This window comes from Pteropus medius, unplaced genomic scaffold (assembly GCF_902729225.1).
Source record: "Pteropus medius unplaced genomic scaffold, Ma_sr-lr_union100, whole genome shotgun sequence".
Taxonomy (NCBI): Eukaryota; Metazoa; Chordata; class Mammalia; order Chiroptera; family Pteropodidae; genus Pteropus; species Pteropus medius.
This window is the reverse complement of record NW_024352786.1, coordinates 2,686,492-2,706,072: the sequence shown is the minus strand read 5'-3', so window position 1 is coordinate 2,706,072 and position 19,581 is coordinate 2,686,492. Positions and strand designations below refer to the sequence as shown.

Genomic DNA, 19,581 nt, shown 5'->3' with positions numbered 1-19,581 from the left:
TAAGCATATAAAGAAAACAATAATAAAAAGAAAACTCCATTTCAGTATGATAAATGCAGAAATTTAATATGCAAAGCCATGTAGTACCACTAGTGCCAACGGGAAAGGGGAATCAATCTGTACACATAAAAAAAAAATTGAGAAATAGTATTAGGATTCATCTGAGAATGGAGACCATTCATTCACTAGGATATAATCTATGATTTTTTTTTTTCTTATAGCATTATGGAACTAGTTAGTATAGAAACAGAAGCGTGCAACTGACTGAATTAGCAATTTGTTGGTAAAACAAGGATTAGTTCACTTTGGATGTAAGCTGGAGTAAAAGAAAACTGACAGAAAGTCGTAAATTAGCTTTAGTAAGAAACAAAGAAAATGAATAAATAAGAGTTGGTGATCCATGGTAGGCCATGAGGGTTCAAGATCACTTTCATTGCTATGCGAAGTATCCTCATCTTTTCCCTTTAAAAAATTATAATAACAATTTCCAGATAGTAAACTTGGTATTTTATGAATATCACAAGATCCCAGTGCTTCAGGAGGAAGAGGAGCTACTTCCTAATACGAAAGAAGTCAGCCGTACTCAGGGAACAATGCGTGGATTAGAACTACTGAAAGAACAATCCAAAACCGACAATTCAACACTGGCAAGTATAGAAATGGAAAGGCTCAGGTTAACTGAAAAACTTCAAGAAAGTCAGGAAGAAATAAAATCTCTCACTAAGGAAAGAGACAACCTTAAAATGACAAAAGAAACACTTCACGTTGAACATGACCAGCTGAAAGAAGACCTTAGAGAAACTTTGGCTAAAGTAAGTTTCATCCTTTCCTCCCATTTAAAGTATTTCATAAGAATCAAGTCTTTGGGAGAAAGGGACATTTAATTATAAAGTTACTACCAATTTTCTTTAAACATCTTTTTAATTATGAAGTAAATGAAAACAAATAAAAATTGCTCAGAAATACTTAGAAACTATTGAAACTGAGAGAAAATGTTTCCGAGAAGACAGCTTTTTTCTTAAATGTTCAAAATGATTTAGAAAAAATAATGCTATATAACAAGAAAGGATGAAGCCAAAAACACTATTTTTTTTCTTCTCTACATCTATTCCTCCAGTATCTTATAAGGCACTAACATCTTCCTCATTGATTCAGTCAGAAATCTGGAGATCATCCCTAGTACCATCCCTCCCTCCCTACTCACTCTGTAATCCAAACACCAAACCCTGTGGATTGAGTTTTGAGGGAAGGAGGGAGGAAGGGTGTATGTGTGTGTGTGCAAGTCAATGAAATCCTCCCACCTTTCTCCATACTGCTAGCACTTTTCCAAGCCACCATTCTTTCTTTCCCTGGCTTTCTGCAACAGCTTCCTAACTCATCACCCCCCATTCATTATTATACTTCTCTGACTTATTCCCCATTCTGAGCCCAGGTGATCTTTTCTTAAAACCCTTTAATAGCTTATTTTTTTACTCTTAAAATAAAGACTAGAATCCCCCTCATAACCTAGGAAGCCCTGGATCCCAGACCTTACTGGTCTCTAGCATTATTTCAGCTTGCTTTCTCTTGCTCATTATGTTGGAGCAACTCTAGTCTATTGCTCTTCTTCACCTCATGGCCTGCAGATGTTCTGAGCTCCCTACCTGCAGTATTACCATACCCCACTTTGCCTCGTACTCTCATCCTTTAGTTCTCAACTGAAGCTTTCTGTCCCCCAGGAAGCCCTACCCAAACACTCACAGTAGGTTAGGTTCGCCACTAATACCATAGGAGAAGCCAGTATCTCTGTTTGGTAAGATTTGCCATAATGTGTGCTGTCCCCCTAAAGTGTCTCAAGGCAGAGATCCTGTAAGTCTCATTTCCTGTTTTATCTCCAGCTTCTAATAGTATACTGATAGCACAGTGATCCCTCAATAAATAAAGTGCTAAAACATGAATAATAGAAGAGTATAGGAGTGAGAAGATTGCTCTGTAAATGAACCATTGAATCCTGGTTTAATTGTTTTAGAAAGTATCCTGATTTGAACTGTATTCAAAGATACTATAAAATAAAATATAGTATCTTTGGATATCAACCGTATTGTTTTATGATCCTCTTAAGATCCAAGAGGCTCAAAATAAACAAGAGCAGTCCTTCAGTATGAAGGAAAAAGATAATGAGACCAAGAAAATAAAGAGTGAGATGGAGCAATTAAAGGAACAACTCAAAGCTAAAGAGTCAGCACTGCTACGACTAGAAATGGAAAAGCTCAACTTGTCTGAGAGACTTCAAGAAAGTCATGAGGAAATGAACTCTGTAACTAAGGAGAGAAATGACCTACATAGGCTGCAAGAGGTTCTTCAAGCTAAAAGCGACCAACTCAAAGAAAACATGAGAGAAATCACAGCTAAAGTAGGTTGCATCCGTTTCCCCATGTATGTGTGGGTTTGTTTGGGGTTTTTTTTATTATTATTTTATAAGCATATATTTTTGTAGAAACTAAACTTTGGATAAAGAAGTTAGAGTGTAATGGTTATAACATTTCTATATATTTCTTATAATTTCCTCTATTAAAAAGCACCTACAAACGGAAGAGGAACTTAAAGTTGCTCATTGTCACCTGAAAGAACAAGAAGAAACTATTGATAAGCTGAGAGTGAATCTTTCAGAGAAAGAAACTGAACTATCAAACTTTCGAAAAGATTTGGAAAAAGCCAATGATGAATTACAGAGAAAGGTAAATTGGGGTAAAGGAACAGTGGGAGAAAACCTAAGGGAGGTAGCTAACTGAATTACAAAGACTACTGTTTATATACTAAATTGTTTTGGAGAGCTTCCTGGGGTTTTTACCTTAAAAAAATACACCCATATATATATACACATATATAAACACACTTTATGCATATGTGTATATAATTTTTGGCTTTTATTTTATCATTATTTTAAGGTGCATGAGCTTCATGAAAAACAAAAGCAATTTATATGCATCAAAGAAATCAGTGAAACTCAGGAAAAAATGAGTGAACTAGAACAATTAAAAGAACAACTCAAAGGCAAAGATTCATCACTAGAAAATATTGAAAGTGAGAGACTCAAGTTAACTGAGAGGCTTCAGAAGAGTCAAGAAGAAATAAAAATTATAATTAAGGAACGAGATGAACTGAAAAGGGTACTAGAAGACCTTCAAATGGAAAGAGACCAACTCAAAGAAAACATTAAAGAAATTTTAGCTGAAGTAAGTTTCCCTCTTCTAATGTTTTTTGGATACAAAAATTTTGTTAAAGTGATAATGATATTCACTGTCGAGTTTTAATTTTCCTCCATTAATAAAGAGACAGAAAATCACAGAGGAACTAAAAACTACTTACACTCTTCTGAAAGAGTATCAAGAAACTATGAGTACAAGGAATATTTCAGAGACGACAGATCAAGGAGCAAATACTTGGAGAGATTTAGAAAATTCAGATTCTGAATTAAGAGAAAAGGTAGGTCTCGTTAAGTTGGACATCTGACTATTTATTGTATTTCTCACATCCCTATGGAAAACAGTGCATACATTAGACTAGATGTAAAGATGGTTGACTTAATTTAGAAAATCTCCTTTTTCTGTAAAAACTCTGCCTGTGTCTTAACTCGTTTTATGATTTTTTCAGATTCAAGAATTTCAGGGAAAAGAACATCACCTTCTTAAGATGAAAGCTATAAGTGAGAGTCAGGAAAAAATCTGTGACATGGAATCCTTGAAGAAGCAACTTGAAAGCCAAAAGTCAACTCTGGAAAATATAGAAATGGAGAACGTGAGGTTAACTCAGAGACTCCATGCAAACCTTGAAGAAATGAGATCTGTTACAAAAGAAAGAGATGACCTCAGGCGTGTGGAGGAGACTCTCAAAGTAGAGAGAGACCAGCTAAAGGAAAACCTAGGAGAAACTGTAATTAGAGTGAGTTACCATCTTTCCCCCTTCCCCAAAAGAATCATGAGCAGTGGGGTTTGTGGGAGTATAAAATTGGTCCAACCTTGGGGAAAGTTGAAGGAGGTAGGGAGGTTATTTGGTAATATTTTCCAAATATTTTTAGTAAGCTTATTCATTGACCCAAAAAGTTCAGTTGTAGCTATTTATCCTAAAAGTAACTTAGAGGATTAGAAGGCATAAGGAAGGAGAGAAATTTTTAATTTTTACCCTATACTTTTTTACACATTGTTAAAATTGTATTGCTCTGAATATATTATTTTTCTTTCTCGAATAATAAAGGACATGGAAAAACAAGAGGAGCTAAGAATTGCTCACATGCATCTGAAAGAGTACCAGGAAACTATTGATGAACTCAGAGAAATTGTTTCAGAGAAAACAGATGAAATATCAAATATGCAAATGGATTTAGAAAACAAAAATACTGCCTTAAAAGCAAAGGTATTTTTTTTAAGTTGTTACCTAAGTAACAGTTTAAATCAAGTCTTTTGTGCAGTGAAACAGACTAAATAAATTAGCCTGAAATTGAAGACAAGTAGAGATTTGCCTATATAATTTAGAAAATATTATTTAGCTTTTTATCAATATCTCTCTACATTTTAATTTATTGTATGATTATCTCAAGATCCAAGAACTTCAGGAGAAAGAACATCAACTTCTTAAGGTAAAAAACGATCTCAGGGAAAATATGTATCAAACAGAGCAATTGAAGAAACAGTTGGAGGCCCGAAATTCAGCCCTGGAAAGTATAGAAACAGAGAAGTTACAGTTGACTCAGAAACTTCAAGAAAACCTTGAGGAAATAAAATGTATTACTAAGGAAAGAGATGGCCTAAGAAGAATGAAGGGAACCCTCAAAGTGGAGCGAGACCAGTTCAGGGAAAGCCTCAGAGAAACAGAAGCTAAGGTAAGTGTTACCTCTTCCTAGTGAGTAAACGTGTTTCTCTGACAACAGTGAACCCTTCTTCGATATAAACATACATAAGCACACGCTTAAACAACAGGTGGTTCGTTGTAGCAATTTGTAAAAAATGGGAAACAATTAAATGTCCACCAGAAGGAAACTGAATAAATGTGAGCAATATGTCTGAATACTATGCAACAGGTTTTTAAAAAATTAAATAGTTTTGAGTGTCTCATTTTGGAAGCCCAAAATAACTCTTAGTGGGAAAAGCAAGCTGTAGAATAGTCTGTGTATAATGTGTTTGCCCCTGGAAAGTAGGAGTAGATTTTGGGCAGGGCAGGGGAGGGAATGAGGAAGGGGAGAGGAACACTTATGACTTTCTAACAACAAAGATGTATTACTATTTTTATAAGAAAATTACTTTAATTAAAAAATACTAGTTAGAATAAGAAGTAATAGTTTTATTATCTTTACTAAGAAAATACATCACTTTCATTAAAAAAAAATACTAATTAACATTAACATGTCACTCTTCTTAAACTTTCTCTAATGATAAAGGACCTGGTAAAACGAGGAACTATGAATTCCTTATATGCATTTGAGAGGGTACCAGCATCAACAAATTCGGAGGGATTGTTTCTGAGAAGACAGATGAAATATCAAATATGCAAATGGATTTAGAAAATTCAAACACTAAATTACAAAAAAAGACATGGGGTTTGGGAGTATTTGATTGATACCTGATTTATTAGTGCCTAAAATCCACTGCGGATGTAAAATAGTTTAGCCACATTAGAAAACAGCTTGGCAGTTTTTACTAACACTAAACATATAGCTGCCTGTGGCCCAACATTTCTACTCCTTTGTATGTAAAAGAGTGCATACTTCAACATAAAGATATAGACAGTATGTTCATAGCAACTCTAATCATAAGAGCAAAATAACTGGAAACAAGTGCCTATCATCAGGAGAATGGGGAAGTACTTTGTGATTTATGAGATCAAAAGCAGGCAAAACTCATCTAGGATGATAAAAGTTAGAATAATTGTTAGTTGCAAGACAAGACATGCAGGAACTCTATGGGATATTAGAGAGGTTCTGTATTTTAATCTGGATTACAGGTACATTACATAATATATAGATATATGATAAGAATATGAGCTATATAAAGAATAGAGCACTTATGTATATTACGCCTCAAAAGAAAATAATTTGTGTTGGAATTATGTATTCATAAGAGTGACTTGGGAAGACAGCTGTCTTAATTTAGAAACAATTCTTTATCCTTCCCTTAAAAGCATTCTGTATCCTAACATGTTATTTTTTGATAATCTTAAAAGATCCAAGAACTTAAGGAAAATGAACATCAATTTTTTAAGTTGAAAGAAGATGGCAATGAGACACAGAAAACAATGTCTGAAATAGAGCGATTGAAGAAACAATTGAAAGCCCAGAGTTTATCTCTGGATAAAATAGAAATGGAAAACTTAAATTTGGCTCAGAAACTTCATGAAAACCTTGAAGAAATGAAATCTGTAATGAAAGAAAGAGATAATCTAAGGAAAGCGGAAGAGATTCTCAAACTGGAGAGAGACCAACTCAAGGCAAACCTACAAGAAATTGTAGCTAGAGTGAGTTATCCTCTTTCTTCTTATTCAATAAACATGTTTTTAATACAAGAAGCTTTTTTCTCTGAAAATAAATGATACTGTTGGTGAAAGATAAATATTATATCATTGTAGGGAGACAGTTTGACAATATCTTATTAAAAATTTATCAACATGTGAATTTGCTACAGCAATTTCACTTCTAGGAATTTATCCTACCAATATATTCACATATTTGGGCAGAAATACAACAGCGTTTACTGCATCATCGTGCAGAACAAAATCTAGAAGCAATCCAAGTGTCCATCAATAAGGCACTTTCTAAACGAAGGTTCATCTGTATAATGGAATACTAAGTGTACGATTGGGGCATGTGATATTGATTTGAAAGAAGTAGTATGAAAGGTGAAAAGTAAGTGGCAGAGTTCAACAGGGATCAGGACTGGGATGGATAAGGGTTGGGAGAGGAACTTTTACTTTATACCTTTCTGCACTGTTCTAATTTGGAGGTGGTATTGTGGTTGTTTTTAACTATAAGCGTGCATTTTTAAAGATTTTGTTTAACTAGTTCATCATTAAGAAAAGGTAATGTGCTTTTATACCATATTTCTCAACTTCTTCTAATAATAAAGGATCTGGAAACACAACAGAAACTAAAAATTGCTCGTATGCATTTGAAAGAGCACCAAGAAACTATTGATAAATTCAGAGAGAGATTTTCAGAAAAAACAACTCAGATTTCAAATATTCAAAAGGATTTAAGTAAATCAAAAGCTGAATTAGAGAAAAAGGTATATGTTGTTTTGTTCTTTTGAGAATGTCCAGAATTACTTGTAGAAAGAGAAAGGATATAGATACAGATATGTAGACATATACATGTACATATAACAAATAGATGTTAATTTCTTTCCTTGAAGGAATTCTGTTCACATTCTAACTTGTTTTATAATTATCTCAAGATGCAAGAACTTCAGAAAAAAGAGCTTCAGCTTCTTAAAATGAAAGAAGGTGTCAATAAAATTCATAAAAAAATGAATGAAATGGAACGATTGAAAAAGCAATTTGAGGCTCAAAACTTATCTATGCAAAGTGTGGAAATGGATAACTTACACTTGGCTATGAAACTTCATGAAAGCCTTGAAGAAATAAGAATTGTAGCTAAGGAAAGAGATGAGCTAAGGAGGATAAAAGAGTCTCTCAAAACGGAAAGAGACCAATTCAGAAAAACCTTAAGAGAAATAATAGCTAGAGTGAGTTCAGAATCTTCCCTATGTAGTAACTATTTATAAGAATCAAACTTTTTTGGAAAGGGTAACAGTGGTTTGTTTTGTCATTGTCGTTTTTTCTGGGAATGTCTACAAACAGTAAAGGATGATGGGGAAACTATAACTAATTTTTCATATAAATAGGAAATATAGTTTTAAAAGAATTCAAAATGTTTTTTAGAAAATAGTATTTTAATTATTTAGTTTTAAGAAAAGATTTGTTAAATAAAGCAGACTTTTTGCTTCAGTGTAATTTTTTAAAGGGTTTTAAAACCGAGAAATAGCATTATTCTCAATGGAGAAATATTTGAAGAATTAAATTCATAAAAGATTAAATACCCCATTTTACTGCCTCTACATGATGGTGTTTTATTTATTTATTTGTTTGTTTGTTTGTTTTTTTAGGCGAGGCAACCCTTGGTTGACCTCACAGATTGCAAGGACCTTGTCAGCTTACAATCCTTTATTTTTTTATTTTTTACACCTACAGCACCTGGTCTTCCTAGGTGGTCTCCCATCCAAGTACTAACAAGACCTGACCCTGCTTAGCTTCTGAGATCATACGGGATCGGGCTTGTTCAGAATGACATGACCTTAGACTTCTATATGATGGTGTTTTACACATGGGTTCTTATTAGTGAAGTTAGAAGGGGAATAGGAAGTTCTGTTTTAGTATAACTATTTAAACAATATCTAAAAAGTAGCAAAATTCATATAAGCGAGAAATTGTATAAAATCTATAAAAATATTTTTCATTCTCATACTTCAAGAATAAAGTGGAAAACAATGTCATTTGCAATCTCAGTGAAACATCAGACACTTGGGAATCATCTTTATGTTGACCCTAACTCAATTTATAGAGATTTAAATCATTAACAAATATTTTTGGATAGTTAGTCATTCTTGGAACTGCAGTGACAAGATAAACAAATGGAAGAAATGTTTTGTTTTGTACTTTTAATCAGAAATACAAAATGTATTTTCTGTTCCAAGGTACTAGGAAAAAATAAATGAATAGGGCTTGGAGCCTATTGAGTTAGTTAAAAGTGCAATACTTAATTCCATTATTGAAACTTGATATAAAATATGTCATAGAAAAAGTATGAGTAGACATTACCTGTGAATGTAGTTATAGCTGAAGCCTTCTTTTTTCTTTTTGTCAAAACAGGACCAACAGAACCACAAAGAGGTAGTAAAATATGAAAAAAAGGTACTGTGTGATGGAAAACAGCACCTTATAGAAAGCCTGAGAGAAAAGTGCTTTAGGATAAAAGTAAGTGCCCCCTGTTAATATTACAGATAAATACTGATACCCTTCAAAGACCTATGGAGTAAAAGGAAACTGGAATGAATAGATAATGCTCATATGTTTCTAAGCTTTCTGGTGCAGGTACGTATGTGTGCATATATACACAGACGTACAAACACAATAGAGGCTTTTGATTTTAAGGCCTCAACTGCTAAGGTGGTATTTGAGCAAATACCTGAAAGAGGTGAAGGATCGAGCCATACAGGTATCTGCGAGGCAAGCAATATAGAAACCTCCTGCGGCAGAGCCTGCCTGCTGGGTTCCAGAACATCAAGAAGGGGGAAAGTTAATGAGAAATAAGGGCAGAGAATGAGAGGAGGCAGGCTGTGGGGCCTTAAAATTACTTTGGGTTTTACTCTGAGGGAGATGGAGATCCATTGGAGAGTTCCAGCCATGGGAGAGACATGATCTGACTCACGACTTAACTTTTAACCCTTTTCCCGTTGAGAAAAAAAAAGTGCAGCTCGCTGCCAGTATTAATTTAACATCACATATAGGAATGCTACATTTTCTAGAATTTGACATTTTCGGGGCTTGAGAATTACTATATTTTGTAAATGGAAATACCGCTACTCAAAACAGAATGCTATAAATAGAACGATGTCATTTGTTTCTAAAGACTATCAGTATACTAGAGAGATGCAAAAATAATAACAAAAGCGAGATCTTTCTTGGCAAACTTTGGGGATAAGGTTAGGGCTGTATTACGCGAGTTATCTCGGGGTAAACGCTGCAGCCACAAGCACCACCGGCGAGTATTCTTGGGACAAACAGGAAATGGGTTAACATTTTAAAGTGATGACTCTGACTGTTGTGTTGAAAATAGAGTGGGAGTAAGAAGGCGATTTGTCATCCAGGCAGAGATGGCGGCTCGGCTAGGAGAGGCAGCAGTGGAAGTAGAAGTGTTTGGATTCTGTATATTGAGAGTAAAACCAAAAAGATTTACTGATACTCCTATTACAATGCAAGGTCCCTAAAGACTTTTTTGTGTTGTTTATGGCTATACCACTTAGCACATTTTTGACAGAAGTCAACCTTCAATATGTATCTATTAAAAGTACAAATGAATGATTATACAGTACTGCTCCATGCCATAATGTGATTGATCATAAGGCCACAGGCAGGAATCCCCTCTCCAGCATTTCAGATTAATGAACATCTGTCCAGCTTTTTCTTAAATTACGAAAAAGAGAAGTCATTATTCTTAGAAGCCCCTTATTCTGGCTTTTAGCACCTGAAGTAATAAGCACATGTTACTTATTAGATGATTGTGGTGACTTGAACCTAATGTGTCCCTCCACTTGTGCTCAAACCAGAGTCACCTGTCTTGCCTTTATTCATTTGAGCTGATGGAATGTCTACCACATGCCAGGCACTGTGCTTGGTACTTTACCCTATGAAAGAGATTTTATTGCTCCATTTGTAAACAAAGAAACTGAGTTTCAGAGAGGGAGTTTAGTAGTTGCCCAAGGCACATAGCTATTAAGTTGGTAGAATCAGGATTTGAAACCAAGTCTAAGTTTAAACTTGGGTATGGAAGCTTTTACAAATGTAATTTTACTTCCTTTAACATATAATGTGTGCAAATATTTTATAGATTACATAGATACATAGATATTATATAATATTTTATTTGTTCCCCCTAGGAAGCTCTGTGGCAATTATTGTAGTCTTCATTTTGCAGTTGAGAAAAATGTCTCAGTGATTTTCCCAGTCAGGAAGTGGCAGCATTAGAACCTGAACTCTTTGATAAAAAGTTAGAAAACTCAGATTCTAGGCAAATAGAAAGGTGTGAAGAGGTTATATACCAAGCTAGCAGATGGCCTGTTTGATTCTTAGTCACTTCTTTCATCTGATAACTCACACTGCCTACTGTAAACATAAGCCACAATTCAGCCTTGAGATACAATACATGCTAGATTGAGTTCGCTCACATTTCTATTCACTTTGTAAAAGCTCCTTCAAATCCTGAATGTTTAAAAGACTAAAAAAAGTTTCAAAATGATAACAATGGTTGTTTCTGGTTTTCTTTGTTATATTTGTTTAAATTTGTTTAATTTCCACAATAATTATATATTATATAATCCATAATCAACAATAAGTTTCCTTTTTTTTAAACACAAAGGTCTTAATTTATTACTCTTTTACAGAAAATGTTAAAGCGTAAGTTTTGTTGCAATTCTAAGGCTAGAACTATTTCTGTTAAATTCTAATGATTTGTTAAATTGAACGAATTCTAATTTTCTTTAGGAGCTTCTGAAGAAATACTCAGAGATGAATGATCATTATGAGTTCTTACATGGATTGTCTTTTGACTTGGAGAAGGAGATTGAAATCCAAAAAGAGCTTTCAATTAAAGTAAAAGCACACTTCTCACTTCCATGGCCACAGACCAAACACATTCAGAAACTTCTCACTGTAAACCAAAGGTGTTCCATGGAATTCCATAGAGTCATGAAGAAACTTAAGGTACTACCCTTTTAGTAATATTTTTGCAAATACTGCCATAAATTTTACAAACTTCAGTGTATTTAAATCCTGATTTGGGGTTGGCATATTTGCTACTTAGTGTGTTGACTACCGAATTAAAGATTGTTTGGGTCTAAAAATTGTATATGCAAGATCCTCAGTGCACCTAGAACCTGGTCATTCAACAAAACCTGGGCTCTGCCTAGACACTGTGTCAAGGTGCTCAGGAGACAGGTATGAACAGCATTTCCAATATCTAATAGTCCAGTGGGTGAGGCAAACATATAAAGAGGTAATAAGTGTAGTGATAGAAGTATGTGCAGGTTATATGACATACCAGGAAAAAAGTTAAAGAAGTTAAGACTGAAGTGGAAGACAGACTCTGGCAATAAAGTTTGGATGGAGTTTGTTTGTAGATGATGGGAAGCCACTGGACAGTTATGTTAAGTGGTGGCAATAACATGATCAGATTGCCATTTTAGATACTTCACTACAGACAAAACATAAATGAGTTTGCGGGGGATAAGCCTAGTGGCAGAGAGAACAGGATAGCTGCAGTTAAAATTGTCTAGATGACATATGGTGACTATACTATTTGGGAAGGATTCCTAGGCATGGAAAGGATAAAAGAAATTAAAGAAATATTTAGCACCTTAAAATAGTGGGTCTGTGTGATTGATAGTGGAGATAAGGGAGAGCAGTTGAGATTGTATCCCAGGATTTGGGCTTAGCCAGGTCTGTGCGTAGTGATAACGTTAACTGACATAAAGAAAAAAGAAGAAGAGGAGCAAGGCAGGTGCGGCAGGAGGAGATACCAAGTGTCTAGTTTGAAATGTTTTAAGGTAGAAATACCTATGACGGACCATCCAAGACTAGGAACCAAGTAGTTTTGAGCTGTGAATCTGAGGTTTGCTAGAACTAAAGGTAAAGATTTGGGATTCATGTAGGTGATGGATAATATATGTGAGGTCACCTAAAAAGCATAGTAGAGGAATAAGAGCCTTGAAATAAGAAGAGAACTCTGGAAAAGATAAATATTCAAGAGGCAGTAGTTAAAGAGACAAGAGAAAACCAAACAAAGGTGTTATTATCACTCAGGTCAGTGGAGGAGAGTATGTCCAAGAATTCAGATAGTCAGAATATGGACCGAAGAGATCTCCTCAGTGTGTTGATAATAGATCTCATTGGTAACCCTTGTCAGAGCAGTTTTAGTTGCGTGGTTAAGAGGCCAAATTCTAAGAGGTTAAGGGATAGTGAAGTTGGGGAAGTAGGGAGCTATCATCTGCCCTACCCAGTTAGATTGCCCTTCAGGCTCTGATGGTCTTCTACAAATCCTGACAATGTGATATCCAGAATTTATTCATGAGGCCCATGGAACATATAGCATTCAAATTATTGTCACCTTGAAACCAGACATCTAAATATGCTTGAGGCATGGCACACCCATATTGGTCACCACACCAAGGCAGGCAGAAGATGTTGAAAATAAATCTCGGGTGTCTAAGTGGGAAACCTGGGTGATTGGTGATATAATTAACCAAAAAAGGGAACAACAAAGAAAGGTGGGTTTTTAGGGGAAAAGATCATGTTACATTTTAAACATACCGAATCCGAGATTCTTGTAGGACATCCATGAGGTATAGCCAGTAGGAAATCAGAAATAAGGAACTAGCAGTTATTCTTTCAAGATGCTGAGAGAAGAAAGTTGGGGATATAGAAAAGCTCTTTCCTTCCTCTTCACTTAGCAGAGGATATAGATAAACAAGAGATGCCATCCCACCTTTAGTCTTGAGGGTTCAAAACAGCTTTCAAATGTGATAAAAGTTTCATTTCCCAATTTGTTTCTCTGCAAGTATGTGTTAAGCCATGTTATAATGACAAAGGAAGAACAACATGATTCCATCAATAAATTTGAAATGCTTTTTATTGATGAAGTGGAAAAGCAAAGTGAACTGCTAGTTAAAATTCAGCATCTTCCTCAAGATTATGATGTACCATCCAGAGAATTAAGGGACCTCAAACTGAGCCAGAAGATGGATCTACATATTGAGGTATAATTTAATTGAAATGGATTTAATTAAATTGTAAGCCTTTTTATCACTAGAAAGGTACCTTTTCATGCGGTTAAAGCATTTACATTTACCAAAAATTAAAAATAGGTTACAGATTGACAACTGGCCAAATGTAAAGAGTACCAAGTGATAGACTAGACAAGCCTCATTTCAGAACTCCACAGTTACTGAAAAATAGACTTAATATTAGCAAGTGGGAATTTATGGAACTCCAGAATAGTTCTAACCGCCTTCTGAAACTTCCTAGACCTGTTGATTAGGAGTCAGAAACATTTTTATTGCACCAACTCCACATGGAGTATCCTGCTCTCAGCCAACACTGTGAGGCTGGCTTCTCATTCTTAACACACATGTAAAGGCTGCTGTCTGCAAAGAAAAGCTACATCCAGAAGCACTTTACATATTGTAATTATTAGTCACAGATTTATAGTTTTGACAGATTTTAATTCTAATAGGCAGAATTTGTAGATGTGCCTCTATTATGTAGCATATATTGCCAAAATTTTATTATTCAAATAACTAGAATAAGTTTTGAATTAGAATTATATTTCTGATATGATTAGAATAATTAACACTATATCTACTTCACAATATTAGGAATGAACGTTTAGTTAGGCATTTTCCCATTTTGATGTTTGTATGATAGTTAGAAAAAAACTTTCCTAATGTTCAAGCAATTCAGTAATTACTTTTTAACACAGGAAATTCTCAAAGATTTTTCAGAAAGTGACTTCCACAGCATAAAGACTGAATTTCAACAAGTACTAAGTAATCGGAAAGAAATGACTCAGTTTTTGCAAGAGTGGTTGAATACTCATTTTGATATAGAAAAGCTTAAAAGTGGCATCCAGAAAGAAAATGATAGGATTTGTCAAGTGAATAACTTCTATAATAACAAAATAATTGTAAGTAGTAATTTTTATTGTGCTCCATTGTTCTTTTGGTTGTTGTTTGCTTTAATTTTTCTACCTTGTTCTTAAAAGGACTTAGAGCAACTGGATTTTAATTATGTTTTCTTTCATTTATTCATATATGCTTTGTGAAAAAGATTGACTGTGTAAAGCATGTTCTTTCTCTGACATGTTATACTTCCTTAAGATACTTAAACATATCAATTTATACTTGTAAAGAAGGTAACAAAATCTTAATGTATAATAGTTTCTACTTGTGAAACCCTTGAATCCTCTTGCCTTTCTTTCCTTTCTCACTTCTCACTGCTTCTGTAGGAATTGAGCCTTTTCCTCAAGTAGTCTCGGGCAAGGTGAGAGAGATCCTGTTTAAAGGTTACAGGCAGCAACTGTGGTAAAGCCATAAACAAAACTGGTGAGCTACTTGAGTAAGGCTTTTCATCTCAGTGGGTCACTATCATATGCTGTCATCCTTCAGCTTGAGGTTCAAAAACATAGTTTGTATCATTGTTCCCAAGGTGATCAACCCTAGTAGACAGATTCATAAGAACCAACATTGCTTAAGAGCAGTGTATTAATTTGTTTTACTTTCCACTGATCAGAATATTAATTCTGCTTTCTGAAGTAATCCCTACTTTACATATCTGATAAAGTATGTAGTAATCAGAAAGTTACTCGTTATATATGCAGATGGACTAGATTAATATTATAGCTTCTAAAATTGGTTTTATATTTCATGTGTTTAGTAGTTCTTTCCTGACACTTTAATTTCATCTGGAAATTATACTTAAATAACAGTGAAATATAGATAATATTTAATGGATAGTTAATCCCATTTGTTGAATACCTGAAGCTAACAGAATAGTAAATGAACTTAAAAAAAAGTCCACAAACAGTAGAGAAAGGCATAAAACCAATGTTTAGATAAAATAATCTCCATGTAATTCAGAGTTTTTCTTGCAATATTGAGAGGCCCAGTTGTGATTAGAAAGTAGGGATTTCTATCGTGTGGATCAGTATTTGTGTGGTGTCGTCTAGCACCCTGAGAGTTGAAATTGACAACTGTGTATGGTGTGAAGTCAGCAGTCCAGAGCCAAGGAGAGTCCAGGGTGCCAGCAAGAATACAACTAATTCAGGTCCAAGTCTAAAGGAATAACCATAAAGCCACAAAGTTGTAGATAAGGCCAATAAGGCATTTGTAATGAGAGCAAAACAAACATCCCATACAAATTAGGGATTCGTAAAAAAGATGAGTAATTTCAGAGTTAGTTAGCCTTTGATATAAGAGACGTGTTGATTGTTATTCCCTGCACAGAAATATCACATTTTCAGATTAATTACCAAGTCAGTGAATTCTTTTCCCTGTAGACACTGAGGTTTACAATGAAACAGAAAAATTGGTTGTTGTTAAGTTTACTGGTTGTGCTCTGCTCTTAGATATCAGTTAAGGCTTTGTTATTAGCTATAACATAAATAAAGACTCCACAGTTCTTCAGATTCCTCTTCATAGGTTAGTACTAATCTAGCAGCGAGATTATCCTCTTGCAAATTAATCTGAATCCTCTCCAGTCCTTATTCTTCTTTCATTTTCATCATCAATATCTTCTGAAATTTTAGGAACTCACACAAACCACAAGTAATTTTCACATTCTTTTATGTTCCTTACATACTGTTCTAGAATGCTCTGAAAATGAATTTCAACATATACCTTGTCCTAGAATTCTAGTATTTTTTGTTTTTTTAAATACGTAATTCATTTTAAACCTGTAATGGTATTTTTATTATTCAATAGGCTATAATGAATGAATCAACAGAGTTTGAGGAAAGAAATGCTACCCTAGCTAAAGAATGGGAATGTGACCTGAAATTAATAAGAGAGAAAAATGAAAAACTATTTACAAACTACCAAACTTTGAAGCTCTCTCAGACATCTGGTGCCCTTCCTAATCCTGCTACACAAGATGATAAGAATCTTCATGTTATATCAAGAGCCACACAACTAACCACAGAGGTATGTAATTTTTTATATTTTTCAATTTGTAGCTTAATCACAGAGTTAAAGATGAATCCAATATAATATTTCAAAGTGGAATTATAGTATCAATTGTCTTTATTAAGGAACAGGGACCATCTTTATGTGTGTGTGAGATGGGCTCATTTTTAAATATAGTTCTATTATGATTGTCACTCAACTAAATTAATTATATAAGGTCTTCTCTTTGGCTTATAAGACAGAAGTAACTCAGCTTAATTTGAATAATAGATATGTATGCCATTTAAAGTATTATTGTCCTACATTATACATTTCCCTAATTCATGTGACTTTCTATTTAGCTACAATCTGTATGTATACAGAACTAGCTTAGAGGGAAAGCAATTTAGCATCAATATTTTTTATATTGGTTAATATTGAAATAAAAATAAAAATATAAGAGGGTAAAAATATAACAGATTTCTAATGCAGATTAACTTGTGTCCAAAAATTAGTACATTATTTGAATAATTCAGTTACTTTATTAACTACTCTCAGGAGTCTGTAAAGCAAATATACTATTTTATTTTGTTAGCCTACAGAATGATTTAATGGATAACCCAAGAGTAAATATATCATTTTTACCAAAATAAATACTTATAAATTATCAGCTACACAATACCATCGGAAACTTGAAGAACTCAATTATATAATTTATTGTTTAGCTGACCACTACAGACTACTTCAGTCGGCTGGTAGAGGTAAAAATAGTGGAACTATGAAACCCATCAACCAAAACAATAAGATAAAGAAGCAGAAGGAAATTCTATTTTCAGTGACCCAAGGAAAAGACCCTACCAAATAATAAAGTATATGCTCTTAGTTTGGTACTTAGACCGAATTAGAGTAGCATTGAGTAGTTTAGTAATGGTACAGGAATAGACAAATAGAACAATCGAACAGAATAGAGAGTTCAGCAGTAGACTCAAATAATTTTGAGAATTTAGCACATGATAATGGTAACATTCAGCTCAGTAGGGAAAAGACGATTTACTTAAATACTTGATTCAGAACAACCAGATAGCCAACTGGCAGAAAATAGGTCTGGATTCTTATTTCACTCATTGAACAAAAATAAATTCCAAGTAGGCCAGAAAGAAACAGACACTCTGGAGGAAAACCTACATGAGTATGTGTGAGAATAATCTTATAAACACGAACAAATTCAAGTATGTTTATACTTGCAAAAAATTGGAAATAACCTAAATGTTTATTAATCAGTGATGGATTAACTAATTTATGCTATTTCCATGAAACAGGATGTAAATATCCATGAAAACAAAAATAAAAGAGATCTATATGTGTTGATAATGGAAAGATCTGGAAAATATACTGTGAAGTTAAAAAAAAAGCAGAAATAAATATATTTAGCATGCTTCTGTTGTTGTATATGGCTGTTTTTATAAACTGTATATTCGTATATGCTTAGATACACATGAAAAATTTCTGGAAGGATATACTTAAAAGTATTTAGTAGTCATTGCTTTAGGGTCGACTAGGGGTCTGAAGTGAGAAAACTTACTCTTTATTGTATGCCTTTGAATTTTTCCATCGACTTGTGTTTTTCAGTTTAAATCTAGATAATAAAAATAAAGGGAAAGGTATGTTACGTATTAAAGAGTCAGTTAACAAATGTACTTTAAGTAATGTTAATTTAAAATGTGAGCGCCAATTTAATATGCTTAGCGCTGTGCTAATAAGTAACTAAAATAAATACTAAAAATTATAATGTACAATTTGGGCATTTTTTATTCCAAAAATCACCAGCTTCTCAATGAAAAAAATATTACTTGTATAAATCGAGTGAAGCTCGGCTTCTATTCTTTGTTTAATGCATTCTGTGAAAAATCAATACCTATATATATCATCATCTTTGTCTTAAACTTACATACTGTGATTCTGCCTTTATGTCAGACTTTATATATGTATGTTTTTTCTGATAGAAAATTCAAGAGCTGGAAACTTCACTACTTGAAGCCAAAGAAAGTGCCTTGCGTAAGGATGCCAAGATTATAACGATGCAGAGAGAACTTGACATGACTAATAACATAATAGCAAAACTTCAAGCTCAAGTTAATGAATCAAATAAACGCCTTGAGAAAACAAAAGAAATGATCCAAGTACTTGAGGTAACTTAAACTCATTTTATAAAGGGTTTTTTTCCTTTTACTGTTGAATTTGGCAGATCATTTGGGTCCCTAATCTTTTATTTCAACTTCCTATTACTATATATGTTTCAAGTTCAGTACTCAAGCTTCGAAAAAGTAAGTGACAGCTTAGAAATGAAATGGGGGGGTGTGTTTTCATGCAAAATAATGATTATTTTTATCTTCCTAGAAAAATTATTTTTTTAAGACATAAATAATATTCTTTATACTTTAAGACGTATGATCATTTTTTAAAAAATGATTCTTATCTAAATATTTAACACTCCTTGTTAGATAAGTACATTAAAAAAAATTTTTTTCTATTTAATCCCCCTGTTATTGAGTCCCATCTGATAGGCTGCGGGCTGAACCTGATCTGTTTTCTCTTAAAAGAACAGTCATTTCAATGAATGCCATTATAGGTTACACCCTGGTTCATCACATCCTTACCACTCCCTTTTTTTTAGCCCCAGCCACTTCTCAGAATGCTATTTGAGTCTGACCCTAATAGACATTTAAGTTTGCTATTGTGTGGTTCCAGTGTCTCTTCATTCCAGTTAAAATTAGAAACAAGTCAAGAATGTCTGTTCTTTTCATTATTTAACATTTATTCAAGGAGACATTATCCATTAAAAAAGATTTTTATATGTCCACATATGTTTATATATGAATGATTTTTTTTCTCTGAGCAGAAAGTAGATATATTTATGTCAGTGGATTAAATAATCTTTGAATACAAAATATCCCCAATAATGCTATATAATACTTTGTGCCTTGAATTTAGATCTAGTTTTATATTGTTGTACTGACATCTTTCTCATTTTCCTGATTACCTTTATCTACCCATTTTATTATTTTCAACCTTTCCGTTTTATTTTGTTTATATCATTTTTTAATTGGGAAAGAATTTGTTTTAA

At 33.7% G+C, this 19,581-nt stretch overlaps 1 protein-coding gene across 9 annotated transcripts in view; it reads left to right on the top strand.

The window, feature by feature from the left end:
* CENPE (centromere protein E) overlaps positions 1-19,581 on the top strand; it is a 62,701-nt gene that overhangs the window by 34,377 nt on the left and 8,743 nt on the right. For 4 of the 9 annotated variants that reach the window (XM_039848869.1, XM_039848872.1, XM_039848867.1 and 1 more), the window contains 16 exons: positions 492-812; positions 2,102-2,392; positions 2,559-2,717; positions 2,928-3,215; positions 3,313-3,465; positions 3,634-3,921; positions 4,234-4,392; positions 4,577-4,858; positions 6,196-6,486; positions 7,095-7,253; positions 8,896-9,000; positions 11,287-11,505; positions 13,359-13,556; positions 14,279-14,482; positions 16,278-16,496; positions 18,461-18,646. In XM_039848869.1, coding sequence (XP_039704803.1) covers positions 492-812; positions 2,102-2,392; positions 2,559-2,717; positions 2,928-3,215; positions 3,313-3,465; positions 3,634-3,921; positions 4,234-4,392; positions 4,577-4,858; positions 6,196-6,486; positions 7,095-7,253; positions 8,896-9,000; positions 11,287-11,505; positions 13,359-13,556; positions 14,279-14,482; positions 16,278-16,496; positions 18,461-18,646 — 3,522 coding nt within the window. Of the gene's footprint in view, positions 1-491; positions 813-2,101; positions 2,393-2,558; positions 2,718-2,927; positions 3,216-3,312; positions 3,466-3,633; positions 3,922-4,233; positions 4,393-4,576; positions 4,859-6,195; positions 6,487-7,094; positions 7,254-7,421; positions 7,713-8,895; positions 9,001-11,286; positions 11,506-13,358; positions 13,557-14,278; positions 14,483-16,277; positions 16,497-18,460; positions 18,647-19,581 lie in introns of all 9 variants that reach the window. The other 5 variants (XM_039848870.1, XM_039848868.1, XM_039848874.1 and 2 more) reach the window with 4 other exon arrangements.